The 17166-nt window shown below is 35.3% G+C and overlaps 1 protein-coding gene across 4 annotated transcripts in view; it reads right to left on the reverse strand.

The window, feature by feature from the left end:
* sigmar (Tumor necrosis factor alpha-induced protein 8-like protein sigmar) overlaps positions 1–17166 on the reverse strand; it is a 349328-nt gene that overhangs the window by 52779 nt on the left and 279383 nt on the right. The window contains exon 1 of one of the 4 annotated variants that reach the window (XM_081733675.1): positions 13194–13391. The exons of the other annotated variants lie outside the window; for them this stretch is intronic. Coding sequence (XP_081589801.1) covers positions 13194–13212 — 19 coding nt within the window. The 5' untranslated portion in view covers positions 13213–13391. Of the gene's footprint in view, positions 1–13193; positions 13392–17166 lie in introns of those variants that run through there. 4 annotated transcript variants of the gene reach the window in all.

Here is a 17166-nt window from a genome sequence, read left to right on the forward strand (position 1 = left end):
AATTTGACCATTAATTGAAAATCAGCAGTTTTAGTAATTTCCAAGATGAGATCAAATATAACTCCCAAGTGGCATACCATGTCCCAATATTTAGGATGCTGTTGCGACCGTCAACAGAATATAATTTTTTAATAATTCACCACCCAATGGATTTCCTAAAGAAGTTCAGATTAAATATAAACATACATTTCTCCTCTCAGTTTTGAGGGCATAGTGGCCTAATCATAAGTGGGGGATTTCAATATATTTTAAAAAAAAAAAAAAAACGAAACAAAGATATAGATTTTGACTTTCGAGCTATGATATAAGAGTATAAAAAGTATGGTGAGCGTGGGGGGAAAAAAGTCAATTTCTAGATTTCTACTTAAATATATTCCGATGTGTCAATTTCTAGATTTCTACTTAAATATATTCCGATGTACAATTACCTAAAGGGTTACACTATACAGTCATTCAACGTACCCGGCCCAAGTTCTAAACTTAAGGGTTTATATAAGACGCTCCAGAGACGTTTTTCCAGTTTTCTTCCTATCCCCCAAAATAAGCGTAGTTTACTAAAAGATTATCGTTTTTCTATCTAAAATGCTGTTTTCAGTGGCAGAACGCTCACCTCTTGTGCGAGGGGTTCATGGTTTGATTTCAGGCCATAGAAGGTTATGGTTGACAACAGTGTCCGTGGGTTTTCTCGAGGTATTTCCGTTTCCTTCCACTAGTTCCTTTAATGATCCGTCTGGGACGTAAAAAAATGGTTCATTTACTCAGTTTACATAAATTCTCATAATTGAACAGTGTAAAGTTCAAATTTTCCAATTATATTTAACTTTTTAACTTTTCTTTCCTAATACCTCAAAGAAAGCAATATTAATCTTGCCATTGTAAACTGCATTATCGTGTAACTTGGATTAAATAGAGCAGATCACAACACAATAAAAACAACTTCCTGCTGCTAAGAAGAATATCTTTTAATTCACAGTGCTAAACAGAACTTCTATTGTTTAATGGTCAGAAAATGAAGACTTTTTATTTCTTTTTTCTGTTCCAATCACAATGTGCAGATCTTCCGAACACAAATACACCTGTCACGAGACCTATACCTTAGCTTTTACTGTTGTCTTTCTTACAAAAGACGTTCCAATATATTGTTCAATTTCAAGGTGTACTAATTATATTGTTAGCTATACCTAGTTCTAACTTCTAAGGTACTCCCAAGTAGTCAAAGATAATTCAAACAATGTGGCCAATCCGCCAATATGTGTCTTTGGTCTGCAGCGTCCGGATCTTGATTCCTAATTATTTTGATTTTTGCTAGCATGTCCAGAAGGGTCATTTGAAGATGGTGGATTTCCTCCTCGACGATAAACATACGACTCGAAGTATGGAGTTTTCAGTATATCCAAATTTTCAATATATAATACAAATAAATTATATAGTACATTATTTATTGTATTTTTAATCCGAAGTAACCTTAACACGGAGGAGTAAAAAGAAAGGCAATAGTTGAATTAGCACTAATTACAAGTAAGCGATATAACATTATATACGAAGCAGTCGATATCAAATATAGAAGTAGGAGGGGATAAAATAGAACAAGTGAGTAGTTTTCGATACCTGGGTTGTATTATTAGTGATGATCTGAAGTGCGAACATGAAATAAAAGCAAGGATAGGAATGGCGAAAGAAGCTTTTGGAAGGAAGAGAAATCTTATTTTGTGGGACCTTCAATGAAGAGTTGAGAAAGACTCATAAAATGCTTCGTATGGAGTAGAACCACTGTTTGGGGCAAAAACATAAACATTACTAAAAAATACTGACAAACTATTAGAAACTTTTAAGATGTGAGTATGGAGAAGAATGGAGAGAATTAGTTGGATCGAGCGAAAAACGAATGAGAGAGTCTTAAAAATGGTGGAGGAGGAAAAGAACCATTTTAGACATTATTAAGAAAAGGAAGAGAAACTGGTTGGGACATTGGCTAAGAAGGAACTGTATCATGAGGGACGTGCTAGAGGGTATGTGGCAGGAAAGAGAGGGAGGGGGTGAAGAAGACTACAAATTAATGGACGATATCAAAACCAGAAAAATCGTACCGGAAGACCGTGGAGCATAGAAGCTTCTCAGTTGCGGCAAGTGACCTGCCAATAACGGAAGAATACCAATGATGATGATGATGGCATACTTCAGAAAAATAAGTCATTTATATTTTCTTTCTTTATACATACGCACAACGAAGCATGGAGAAAATAACCCGCAAAAAATTAGTCAGGAATCTTTCTATGTTTTATTTTAACGACAGAAGTGATAGCCGAGCAAGCATGTTGTGAGTGGAAGGACAAAATCATGAAGCAAGTGTGGGGCTGCGTAGAAAAGAATTGTCCAAGATAGATGACTGAAAAAAAAGTTGGAGAGAGAGAGAGACCTTCATCCACTAGTGGATGACCAAAACTTTTGATGCTTTGGCATGTAGAAAAACATTCATATACCGTATATTTTTGAAAAATCTGATTAGATCGAATTGCTGGTGAATAATCTACCATTACATCGATGCTAATTTGCACACCAACATACAGAGGAATACCGCTAATGTTAAAATACCGTAAAGTTTGATACCAACGTAATTGTTATTAACTGAATACGATGTAGATAAAAAAGGATGTTTTTCCACGCTTCTGTATGTACAGTCTTGTTTAAAGAAAGAACTGGCCATTCACCTCACTAGATAAACCGTGTTGTTATTTAAAAAAATGAAATTGAATCAAAACAAAAGTGAATCATCTTTGGCCAACTGAGTTATGATCCAAAGACGAAACTGACTCAAGTAATGAATCTTTTTCAGCCAATACCCAAATACGAAATTGATTCAAACAAATGAATTATGTGGATTTTCTTTAGCCAATATCCAAAGACGGAATTGACTCAAAGATAGAACTGACTCAAACACATGTGAATCTTCTTTGGTCAATATCCAAAGACGAAATGGAATCAAAGACAGAATTGACTCAAGCATATGTGAATCTTGTTTAGCCAATATCCAAAGATGGAATTGACTCAAACAAATGTGAATCTTCTCTGGCCAATGTATTCCTTCTCACAATCCACAGCTTTCGAACATTTTTACGTACGGACGACCTCTTAAACAAGTGAATTTTGTTTCAGAATGTGAAGCTAAGGAAGACTTTCAAACTATTAATATTTAAGACTGAAACCCAAAATAGTAGATATATATACCTTTTGGTTTCAACTGTAGAAGGATAAGATCAAAGATAGAATCTGTTATTCGGACGCTGATTCCAGATCAAAAACTACTTTCTCGTTATCTTTTACAATTATTACTATAAAGGAATCAATACTGAAACCGGAAGTTGTACTATTTTTACTACTTCCGTTTCCAGCAGAACAACAACAGATGAGACAAAGTCTATTCTTGGGATCCGAATCAATATCAAAAATTACTTGTCGCCTTCTATTACTGTTTTCGCTCTATGGCAATCAATATTGTGACCGGAAGTAGTAGTAGGTTTCAACCACTACCATTTCCGGTTGTGACAGAGGAGTGAAGTCAGAGAGAGAGTACCTATTCTTCTGGTACAGTCAGCGACAAAAGTTATTTCTGTTTGGTAAAATTTGTTTTGCGAATAACGGTGGTATGGCTTGAAGGGCCAGAAAATTACATTATTTTTAATTTACTGAAAAGTGTACTCAAATTGTTCTTCTATTCTGAAATTATTTACGAAACTAATTTCACCATATAGAAAGAACTTTTGTCGCTGATTGTACTAAAGCCATATTTAAGAAAAACTGCTTCTTGCTATCTATAATCGTTCTTTCATTATGGCGATCAGTATTGAAACTGAAAATTGTAGGTTTTCACCAATTCTGGTTTGAATACAGTGACAAAAGTCGAGACTAAATATATTCGTATACCGCTGAATCGACTCCATTAAAAGAAAAGAAAAAAAAAACCTTCCCGCAATCTATTAAATAGTTTTTGTTCTGATCAACACTGAATCCCGAAATAGTTTATTTCTACCGCTTAACGGTTTGAATAGAAGGTTAATGGAGATGTAACCAATTATTGGGACGCCGAATCAATTCTTTAAAAAAAAAAAAAAGTCCTCGCTTCCTTTCATCGTTTTTGTCCTTGCTTATTGTCTGACAAGACTTCCAATAGGTTATGTCAGTTTGGATTTTTTTTAAAACGAAACTATGTGATAATCCTACGTACAACATAAAGAACTTCAGAAACATTTTATGCATATGAGTAAGTAAGATTTTGACATTCGTCAAAACCTCAGTACTGACATCAATCGCTGAGTTGGAGTTATAGCTAAATATACTGTAACAAACGGTCATATAGTCTTATACTAAAGACAATAGCAAGAAATTACTCATTCTCGATCAGCTGTTGTATTGTATGTGAACTAATAACGTCCTGCAATTTCAGTGTCTCAGAAAGCAAATCACGGCAATGTACAGCATTACATAGAATTCAATACGGTGGACATTAAACGTCGTACTATTAAAACGCAAATTCCGATGTAGAACTTAAAACGCTCAATAGAACTTGCTTTAAGGTGTCTATTGATCCGTCATAGTTCCACAAATGACACTCGGAATAGGAGCTACAAAATTCAATGTGACAAAATTTGAGTGACGTTGACCGCTGAAATTGAATCACTGGATAGCTGAAATTGAGTCTGTCTCAGTTCGAAATACGGAATTCAATGTGAATAGAAGTGTTATTTCAAGGTTATGACATCTCTTCCAATGTGGTCCTACTGTAAGTATACATCGCACAAAAGGCCACACGAGGTTGGCCTCGGCATCAGCAGCACATGACCGGTTTTTGTCTCTCACCTCAAGAAGTAACCAAAAATAACCATGCTCTAATCTGCCAAACGAACTTTTGCACGCTAACGGGCGGTGCGTTAACCGTGAAACTGTTCACAGACGGCAAAATAAAACGAGATTCTACAGAAAATCAATAGTGCTTCGCATTGACAGTTTTCAAAATTATGAGCGAAATACTTATACAGTATTAAGTATTTCTTCATGTCGGACGGGAAGGAAAATCAATGGTGGCGAATAACTTCTCAGACGAATCTCGTTTCTGCCTGTCGTCCGATTCGGAACGGCAATTCGTGTGGCGAAAGCCAGAAATTCAATATCGTTCTAACTACATCGTTCAGAGATTTTACTGCGGTGGTTCCATCATGGTGTGGTCCGTTAAGATGAGTGATCAAACAACGGATCTCCATATTCTTAAACAGGTAACTTTGACAGTACAGTACCTTCGTGAGGATATCTGCGTTAATAAGTTCTCTATTTTTACCGTGGATCATTTGGTCCAGTAACAAATTGTGATAATGAACGCCCGCACTGCACACGTATTGTGTCTATATTTCTATAAAAATGTAACATTTACCCGTATTGACTGGCACGCATGCTCACTAGATCTAAATAATATCCAACATCGTAATATTTAGGATGCTCTTGGGCGAAGAACTGCCCCACTCTAGATCTGAAGATAGCTCTTAAGAGACGTTGCCCATATTCTTCAAGGGTTGATCACCAATCTTATCCAAAGTATGAAGGCTAATGTCATGCCTAATTCCCGTTCACTGTGATGGTCATACCCTATGATGACGGACCTACCGACGTCATACTGCAGTTAATTTTGACGGATTCTACTGCTTCCCAGATTTGTGGACACCCATTATATCATACAATGTTGGACATTCATTTCCGTTTCCTGTTGAACCTGTTTCTTTCTCTTATTAGCGCTTATAGAACTAGATAAACCATATGTTCTGTTTCAGTTTACTTCTGCTGCCTTCAGTGGCGGATCTAGGCCACGGCCGGGGGGCCTAGGACCTTCCAGTTTTTTCAGTGACAAAATAATTTAAGCTATTATTTACATATTTTTGAAAGTTTATACATATATATCTATCATAATCTGGGTTTTGGCTGCCCCCCAGTTTTTACCTTTTAGATCCGCCACTGGCTGCCTTAAAATTACCTAAATTTTGTAGTAAAGAATACAATAAAGAAATAATTCTCAAATGTGGGTGGAGAAATGTCATAGGGTTTACACAGCCGGAATTTTTGTACAATCAATCAGCTTGTCTTCATGTCTATTATTTTACTCTCCACCGTGTTTCTTGTGTTTCGGCTAATATGTATTTAAACAGCGATGCTTGTTAACATATTTGATAAAGAGATAATTCTCGAATGCGGGTGAGGAAATGTCATAGGTTTTACACGGACAGAATTTTTGTACAATTCATTTACCTTAATTTTACTCTCCACATGTTTCTCATGTTTCAGCTGGTATGTAATGAAACAACGATGTCCTGTTAACATGTTTGTCAGTGATTTGTTTGTAATCTAACTGTAAAATCTCAACATACCTATTTCTGCTGTTTACTGTAATATTACTGCCACAGGAAATGTTTACAGTTTTCTCTATCAGGAATATTTCACCAAATATCACTTCAGTTTCATACAAGTATACTTTCAGAAGAAACTGTTCAATAAAATATTTAATCCATCAGTCTTCAAGTTTATACCTAACGCATACAGACATATCACGAGACAACCTAAGGCGTTCAACTGGTGTGTCTTAACATTTCAACCTACGGTATGTGATAAATTTCTGTTTGATGCATGGAGTGGGATTATTTGGCCACTTTCCAACTTCTGTGAGATGTTCACGGTCGCCAATTCAACATGTTGATCAGTTCAACCCACCAGTTGATGTTAAACTTTTTTCTTACTTTTTTTTTTAAGAGAAATTTTTCAAACAAAATTTAAAAAGAAGTATTTTGTGTAGGTGTGGAAACGGTAGCAGACGTTGTCTTTAAATTCAATTATTGTGAACACATATGGTACAGCCACAGTAATCTAAATTCTGCTCCGTTAGAGAAAGTTATGCGACTCACAATTTTATTGTTGCTTACATTTGGGAACATTTATTTTTAAAATAAATATTACAATTCTGCGTTATTCAAATTGCAGTCCTTGAAGTAATCCCCTTGGTCCTCTTAGACTGAACATTAGCCCCCCCCCCCAAAAAAAAAAAGATAAAAAATAAAATTCAACTGAATTGCATATGCAGTTTAGAATTTCACACTTGTATATATTATACAAAGAATAGCTTAAATGGCACCATTTGTATCCTAATAATATGACAATAATTTTGAGTGAATAATCCATAAAATATACTACGAAAACGGATAGGTAAACTCACATTAAGTGTGGCCTCAACTACACGCATCCTCAAGATACAACCTTGCTTAACACTGAAGATCCAGATATACCCTGACAGGATAAGAAGCATTTGAGGTTAAATTAAGATGACTAGACATACGTTTTTAACGGACTGTGTCCCTTTTTCCAGAAATTCGTCGGTGTAACGAAAAGAATGAAAACGGAACACAAAACATCTCATTTCTTGCTCGTAATTACATAAAATACTAGTACTTTCTTGTATGGACTTCAACAGTCTTTTTATTTCTTTTTTCTTTTCTTTCTTTTTTTTTAAAGGAAAAGCCAACCCTCCTACAAGAAATTTAGTCATCAACAAAATATGGATTCAAAATACAATCGAGCCTGATTCCTGTTAAATATTAAAGTATACAGTAATTATTAGATTTATTGAATTGGATTGGACTTGAAGTTTAACGTCCCTTTCAGCAGCGAGGCTAGGTGTGACGTGGACCTACTGATTAACGTGGAATCTGAACCAGATGAGCTCCCGCCGGAAATCGAACTCGGGACTGCCACGCCAAAGGCGCATACGCTAACCGCTCAGCCACGAGAGAGCTTTCTTAGAGGTATTGAATATATAATATAATGTAATATAAACTGTAGCAGTGCCACTGATTATTATCCAACACTCACATCAGAGAAAGCTTGTCATTCAATTGAGTACGTTCCTTACCTACCTCATTAGTCTTAAGCGTCCTTACAACGACGACCAAACACAAATACACTTGATTACTAATGAGATGTTTATTGTACGATACCTTCATAATCCGCATAAGAGCTTCCATTACCAATTGTTATCCAACTAAGCCTCTAAATACCTATTAACATAATTAAAGATTCCACCTAAAGAGAATATCATATACAGGAGATTCCTAGAATGTATAATCCATCTTGATTTCTTTGCGTAGAATCTATCTTGACAACTAACATTCAATATAGAGGTATGTGCAAATATTCCGTAACGATGCAAATATTCCGTAACGTATTCTGTCCGTAATTATTCCTAATAATAATATAAATATTAAAATCCTAATGAGCTTTAATAAATTAAAAAAAAAACTATTTATCTGGAAAACTTCAAGTCTTCTTTCTCATTAGCTTGAATAACAATACGACAATGTCTACCCTCCCCCCACCTCTGGACTGTCAAAATATGTGAGTTTCCCGATGTTGTTTTTTTTTTCTAAATCTGGTCACCCTAGGTCACGGTTTTTCAAACTGGGGTCGCCAGAGGGTTTCATGGGGGTCGCGGAGATAAGCGGAAAATAATTAGAATCTAATATCGGAAATACCGTAAATACGCGCGTAATTTTCGCCCTCGCATAATTTTCGCATCCCAATTTTTGAAGGGCATTTTCTGTATATTTTATTTTCCTCGCGTAATTTGCGCACGCGGAAACTTTTTGTGAAACAGCATTTTTCCAGGAATCAATTACGGTAGCTAATGAACAATTGGCAATGCAGCAAAGCCATTGTTGTAAGGTAAGAAACTACACGACTTCTTACAATATTTTAATGTTATTTTTCTACAAATTTAGAATTAGTTGTTTGTTGTCAATTCTTGATACAAAGAAAATGTGTACCGGAATTTTCGTGTTATTTTGACTGGGGAAAAAAAAAGATGATGTTCACTGATGTGGCTAATTTTTTCCCCGCATAATTTACGCACCCTTGTTTCAAAATAACTTTTTTCGTATAAAAAAGTGCGAAAATTACGCGAGTAAATACGGTATTTTTAAATATTATTTTGAATTTTGTTCTGATAGGCATATTTTTTGTTTTTATACATACTGTTAAGAACAAGAAAAAATAGATCTACTAAACATTTTCAACAGGTGCAGAGTTGTTTAAAAATCAATTTAAATGAAAAATGTACGATATAAAACTACAGAGAACTGCATATTGAAATACAGGGAAAATACAAATGCAACAAAACCTACATATTGAAACACAATTAAAATTAAGAGGGCCGCGGTGGCTCAGTGGTAGAGCGTTCACCTCTGGTGCTTGGGGTCCCGGGTTCGATCCCAGACCCCGCCAAGTGAACTTTGTGGTGGACAAACACCGTGTGCGTGGGTTTTCTCGGGGTTCTCCCGTTTCCTCCCACTTTCTTCATTCCACCATTTCATTCATTTCTCATAATCACCGGCTCCTTTAGCCTAACCGGCATAACCGTGGGACGTAAAACTCAAAGATTCCATTTCATTTTTTCATTACAATTAAAATTGAAAGCTAATGAGATACCTGACCATGGTGTGATTTTACTAGTGTGGTAATGTCCGGTTCAATCTTTGCGATGCACATTATCTAGTCATTTAAAATACTGTATAACTTTTTTTGACAACTGTCCAAGTTTTTCAAAACCAAAATTAGATATCACTTCATTTTTTTTAATGATACGACTCAAAATTAAGGGAGTTTTAAAATTTTCCAGCGGCTTCCATTTTGAAACAGTATGACGGATCAGATTCGATATTTGAAATATGAATGAACTGACCAAGTTTGATTTTAATCCATTTGCTTTTAGGGAAGTTACTGTATCCACTATAAACAAGAAATGGATTCTACTATTATAGAAATCCTGTAGATGGATATCGTGAGAACTCCGCAATAGGTAGACCTATATTAAAAATCCACCTAAGCTTCTTACAAACCAAAAATTATAAGGGGATCGCTGGCAAGGGGATGTGATAAAATGGGGATCGTGATAGGAATTAGGTTGAGAAACACTGCCCTAGATTAAATGAAATTGAGAAGAAAGAAATTCAGCGAGGTAGAGATTGTGACAGAACTTCTATTAGATTATAGTTTAAGTAAGCTTTGGGGGTCAAATGTGAAAATAAATTGTAAAGTCACTCAACAAAACCTTAAATAAAAATAAATTTTAAGTAAACAGTTACAATTTGATTTTGAAGTATATGTACGAGTACCAACATCTGTTAGTAAAAAGTTTCGTTACTGTCAATACAATAAAAAATTTAATTACAATGTATTTATTGAGGACAATGGAGAGAATTAGTTGGTTCGAGCGAAAAACGAATGAGAGGATCTTAGAAATGTTCGGGAGACGAGAACAATTTTTAAGAAGAGGAAGATAAAGTGGTTGGAGCATTCGCTAAGAAGGAACTGTATCATGAGGGACATGCTAGAGACTATGGTAGTAGGAAGAAAGAGGAAAGGACGAAGGAGAGTACAATTAACGGACATTATCAAAACAGAAAAATCGTAGAAGACGAAGAGGTTAGCGAAAAACCGTGGAGCATGAAAACTTCTCAGCTGCGGCAGGTGACCTGCCAATAATCGCAGAATACCTATGACGATGATGTATTTATTGATAATATATACTATGATTGCCAAAGATAAATATTTAATTCTTTGTACAAAATAAAGATGAAATTTTAGTAGGTTAAGTTCATGGTACGATTATGGTTCTTAATCATATTTGATCAAGAGTGATGAGACATAATGAAGTTGCAGGGTTTTGTAGTGTGGAACTGTTTATTCAAATCCATGAAATGTTTTAACTAGACATAAAATGGTTGGGTTACGTTATGACAAATGTGAGAAGTGATGTTCCATCGCGTAAGGTAATTGTGATGCTTGTATTTGATAATACAACATGCGTTGTAGCTGATAATAATGATTATCTCCTTAAATATTTATATTTGTCTTGTCCATAGTTACAGTAGAATACTTTTTTTTAAAAAAAAAAAACAATGTTGTTAAATGCGAGGGATTGGGCCCACTTTTCTCACCTAATGGTAGTATCAAATTTCCAAATACTTTTTACAAGGCACGGTGACTCAGAGCTTACCGCTTACCTCTGGTGCGAGGAGAGGTCCCTAGTTCAACCCCAGGCCGTCTGTTGTAGACAATATCGTGTCTGTGAGTTTTATTGAAGCTTTAAAAGATTCTCATTACACCAATTATTTAGTTTACTAATCATCCGTCCTTTCTACCTAAAAGGATATAAGCATACGGTAAGATAAAACTAGAAATTCCATTTCATTTCGAAATAATATGTTAATCTGAAAATTTGAAGAATACAATCGTTCTTTTGTACAAATTGGGTTGTTCAATATCAAATTTCTAGAAAAACTGCTGTCAAAATGAGTGTCGATAACATTTCGATTAAAAACGTACAGGCAATATATTCACAATATGATGTATATTGAACTTTATCTCCTCTGTGCATTCGAGTTCATAACTAAAGAGTACAAAAACAATTCTCAGAAAGCTTCTTTTAATTGGTTATTTTTGGATCAAAAGATCCAATATATTTCAATCAAAAATTTTCTTGTAGGCTTTATATCTGGAGAACTACATATAGGATAGTCTAGCCAAACCAAACTATCACTTAACTCAGTATGATGTGTTTGTTCCGTAGAAAATACGAAAATTCGATTTAGGGGGCGTCCAAAAATTTTATGGTCCCTAATTGAAATATAATTATCGGCCAAGATCGCAATTTTTTGATCCATTTTTGTTTTTCCGTAAATTCTTCTTGTAAACATAATTTTAATCACTGTCGATCCCAGGACAACAGAAAAAAGGATTATGTGATTCCTACAATTAAATGAGGTATTCATTTTGGGTTTGTAATTCATTTTTGTATTGTACTATATATCTGGGATGCCCGTTCCCTCATGGTCCAGCTCCAGATCCTACAAATTCCTTTTACATGTACCCATTGAAAAAGCAAAACCTACTTTAAACTTACTCAATAACTTTGACCTCCAATTATCCCCCCACACACACTTCCTGAGTCCCCTACACCCACTCAGATACATAGTAATCTCCACTAAAACAATTTGTTCTGATTTATTCAATGTTTCAAATATTATTTTATTTAAATGTTTTAACTAGTTTTTTTTCCTCCTAAAATTTCAATTATGCCCTTTGAAAACTTGTGGATAGTTGGTTTCCAGATATACACTCATGTTCAAAATGATTGTCGCATATCTATAACTGTCTTCTTGTAAGAATATGATTTGATAATGATTCTGTCTGCAGGGTACTTTTAATACTGATACTATGTGTATAATCTGGACATGTATATTTGTGGTAAATTTCATAGGGAAAGAATTATAAATACGAAAATTAGAATGAGTAAAATAAAATTTTGCTGAATGTACACGACAGTTTTATTTTCGTTTTATTGTTCTTATTTACTGCTCTTTTGACATGAAATTTGCCACATACATGTCTTTGCCGATTATACACATAATAACATTATAAGAAATACCGGACGAATTTGTTATCAAATTATATTCCTACAGTAACATATTTATAGACATGCGACAATAATCTTGGACATGAGGGTACATCCCTTTCAGAACACAGGCTACATAAGATGTGGACCTTCTACAGCTTAATGTAGATTCCGTACCATATGAACTCTCATCGGGATTCAAAGCTGAGCCTCCCGCGAGAAAGGCGTGTACATTAACTATAATGTTACGTTTTAACTCACCTTAATGTTAATATTCCTCCCACGGGAATCATTGTATATCATACATATATGAAATAAAACTTAACCTTTTTTCAAATTAGAGTTTGAGTGTCAAATTTGAGCGGAGTTAAGCTGAAATCTTTTAGAACGTAAGATTGCTCAACGCTTCTCTCATAATAAATTCTTGGACTCTTTAATCCCATTCTTGGAAGTATATATGCTGCAACATGTTACCTACGGGTTGTTTAAAGTGTTATTTTTAAACATATTGTACTATACTTTAAATACTTAAAACTTTACTAAAGAAGAGGGTACTCATTATTGAAGACTGTAGGTGTGTATCCAATGCCATGTAGAAAATACAATGTGGGCAGGGCATAAAGTAAAACCAACGCATATCTTTTAACATTTAAATTAACAAACTCCAAAGAAATATTGCACTAGAAACACAAAACTAAATAACGTTCCTGCTAACCTGCCATATATCTCGCCATGTCGATGGTGTCTGTTGATATCCCTTGTCCTTTAGTAAAATAAGATGTGCACTAACACATGGGACACTCCCAACACTACGGTGTAAATCACGTAATTTCGACAAGAACTTCAAGCACTTTTTTATTATTACTATTACAAAAGGTGCCCGCGAAACGAAACTCCGCGTTCGATCTAAGTCTCCGCCCGCACTGCGGAGTCGACACGCAATGTTCGCCGTCGATGTGAGGAAAGGCGAATTAAAAAAAAAGAACAGTTGACACACGAAACGCGAAACGAAACACTTCACTGCCTTCATTCTCCTTTGTAGAACATAATTATTCAACATATATATACATACAAAAAAGAAAAAATATATATATTTATGCCCAAGAATGAATCCAAATTGTTGCTTCCACGAAAAATAAAGAATGCAATCGGCTGACTATACAGGAGAATAATATGAGAGTAATTTTCTAACAAAGGAACTGTCATTGAGATGGTGAAACTATGCAACTCTTAGATAAACACGGTCATTAAAGCTGATACCACAAACACGAATGCTGTGTTAGAATACAAATAAACATGTAAGTAACATAAAGTAGCTGACACATAAATATCCTGGTACAGTTTCTCCTGTTACAAAGGTTTTTCAACTCATTTTTATCAAATGCACTAAATAGTCACTCAACAAGATCAGCTGTTCCTGTTTGAGAGTCCTGAATCGATTGATCCTGAATAGCTAATAATTGTTACAGCAATTGATTTTACACTTTACATAGATATAAAGAATCCTTAACGTGACATTTTATATTATATATATATATAATGAACTCCTGGCAGCCTCTAGGAAGTCAGGATTTACCAGCTGGCTTGTGGTACCCATGCCTTCGGGGTGATGTGTGGTCAGCATCGGTGTGCTGGCTTTCTAGTCCGGAGTTCGCTATTTCAAATACCTCCATAATTGCCCCCACAACGCTATATGATGTCGCAAATACCAACGTCCTCTGGTCTTTCATCTAAGCCAGATATTGTCTCTTATTCGTCACGCGGATATTATCAGTCTTCCGTAATTTAGGTATCATTTGTTATTCGGATATAATTTGTTATCTGTCATCCGGATATTATCCGTTGTCCGAATACTGTCCATCATCCGGACGTTATCCTTTATCAGGATATTATCCGCAATCCGTCATCGGAATATCATCCATCATCCGGATATTATCCTTTATCAAGATATTACGCGTTAACCTTTATAGGGATATTATCCGCAAGCCGTCATCGAAATATCGTCCGTTATCCGAATATTATCCTTTATCCTTCATCTGGGTATTATCCTTTAACGGAATGTTATCCTTTATCCGTCATCTGGATATTATCCCTCATCCAGATATTATCTGTTATCCTTTATCCGTCATCTGCATATTATCCCTCATCCAGATATTATCTGTTAGGCCTATCCTTTATCCGGATATTGTTTGCAATCCGGATTATCCGTTTGTTCACAAACGGATTTTGGATAATTGGTTATCCAGATATTTTGGCCATCCATAGACCAGATTTGACAGAGCTTGACATTCGCTGATCTTACGAGAAGCGATATTGCTATCCGGCTAGATTGCTGGCTCTTGTTGAAGAAGAAACAATACGCAATTATATCGTGATATCAATATTAATCAACGCCACAAATTGCAATCGATTAACTAAGCTGATCCAAACTAACTGATAGATTGGACCTACCTTTTCAACACCAAAGTTATATAAGACGGAACTTCTTGTATAAACTAAGATCGGAACCACTACCTGAATATACATATATACAACACAAGCAGCCTCATACGAGAATTAAATCTGGCACCACTTACGCAGAAAGCACTGCGCTAGACAATTGACTGTGAAGGGGTACATATTGCAATGAAAAATTACACATTATCTCATTATTGGGTTACAACTTGTTTATTAACGAAATTCTTGATATGAAATCTTAAAAGACATTTTACATTGTAAAAGTTAACCATGATGAACGAGAAGTAATTTATATAAGAATGTATTTATGAATAAGGATATATTTATGGGCGTTAGGAATTTATTTATGGACATTAAGGAAATGGTTCACTCACACGCAACGGTTTAATCTGTCTCATTCCTTTGTTTCTGAAAGATTCTTTTAAACGGTTATTTTTTTTAAAAACTTGTTAAGTTTTACTTAATATTTTAAACTGCATTGTGGACGAATATCTCCTGTTACTACGAAAGAAAAAGCCCTCAAATTTGTTTATATGAAATCAACAGAACGCCTAGCCGTCTGCAACCAGCCAAGCTTTCGTGTGGTTTGGGTTGTATAAGCAATGGCGCTAAATAATTAGGTATTTCTAAGTAATTTTATTAATTTTACAGTAAAACGATACGCTAGGGCGAAAACTGTAATATATATACAAAATTTCAGAGCTCTAGGTATTAACAGCATGGAAACACATTAAATTTAAGATACAAGATTTGACTCTAACAAAGAGAAAAGTAAACTAATAAAAGCACTGGAATATAATGCAAGGAAATGGTGATATCAGAATCGATAAAATAACGACAGTAATAAAACCTTTGAAAAATCTACGAACACGATTTGATCACCTTCTCATCTTAACCATAGAATGGTGCACAACAAGGATAATATTTAAATCTTTTTTCGACGTTGATAGAGCAGTTTGAGAGATCGATATATGTCCTCTTCTTCCTCATTGCATCAAGGTATTTCTTTCTTGGTCTTCCTCTTCCAAGTCTTCCTTTCGTTTTTACCTGCTCCCCCGATATCTCCACCTTGCCAGGGGGGTGGGGGGAGGGCTTGCATGCTCTGACGGTACTAAGAGCTATGCCGGAAAGGGTCTCCCAAACCGGAAAACAATTGACATTGGCAGAGCTTAGGGCTGGAAAGAGGCAGGCAGGGACGAACGCCCAGGATGGCTGATTCACTGCGAGATGTAAGGAAACGGGTACCCAACGCCTAAACAATTCCCAAGGAAATAATATCCCAAGGATTTTGTTCATCATGAGGTCATATTTCCTAGGATTTAACCTGGGACCTTCTTCATAACAGCGCTCAGCATTCTGAGTCATCATGATCCACTGTAAGTTAATTGTGGTATAATATAACTTGCTAATGTACTACTCCAAAACAAGGAACATCGTTGGTACCTCAAAGTGATAAGCAGAAGTCATTAGTAAACTTTGTTTTATTTATGAAATTTATATTTTCCATAATCTTACTGTTCTACTAGCAGAACCAGCATTGTCTATGCAGCACATCATTCTAATATAAGCATGAATTTTATTCCCACTTCCTCACTATATCTGTAGAGACAGACACACGTGAAGGACGGGAGGACTCATACAGTGAATGAATTGCTAAACAAATAGCATTTTAATATGTAGATGTTGAATTGAGCCTGTGGAAAGCTTGGAGAAATAATAGACAACGTAAAAATGAAATTTTCTTTACCTTACAATCCATATCCAAGTATGTTTCATTACGTTGAAGTTTCCAGCATGTGAGTTTTGCTATTCAGATTAAAAGAAACCATCTGACAAAGAAACAATCTTTGTCAACAGGCCTATGTATTTTGTCACTCATGTCAGATTAAAACAAAACGCCCGCAATGTCCGTCAACCTGCTGTACGTAGTTATTCTGCTGGTTGCCTAACACAAGGATATCAACCTTAGCAACGCCTTAGCGACAATCTTAAACTTTATGGGATCAAAATGACCCCTATAAATCGTTGAATAATAATAATAATAATAAAAAAAGAACGACACATTTTATGAAAAGGACCCTGTGTAAGTTCTCGTCAAAAATAAAAGTTCTATTTCCCTCGCTTTTTTGCTGTATTCCTGTAGATATAAAGGCAACTCCTCAGGAAAAAAAAATATTTCGACGACACTGATAACGATTTCAAGAAAGTAGGGCCAAAATACCGCAAATTTT

Source organism: Thermobia domestica, chromosome 12 (assembly GCF_964235325.1).
Source record: "Thermobia domestica chromosome 12, izTheDome1.hap1.1, whole genome shotgun sequence".
In the NCBI taxonomy this organism is placed as follows: domain Eukaryota; kingdom Metazoa; phylum Arthropoda; class Insecta; order Zygentoma; family Lepismatidae; genus Thermobia; species Thermobia domestica.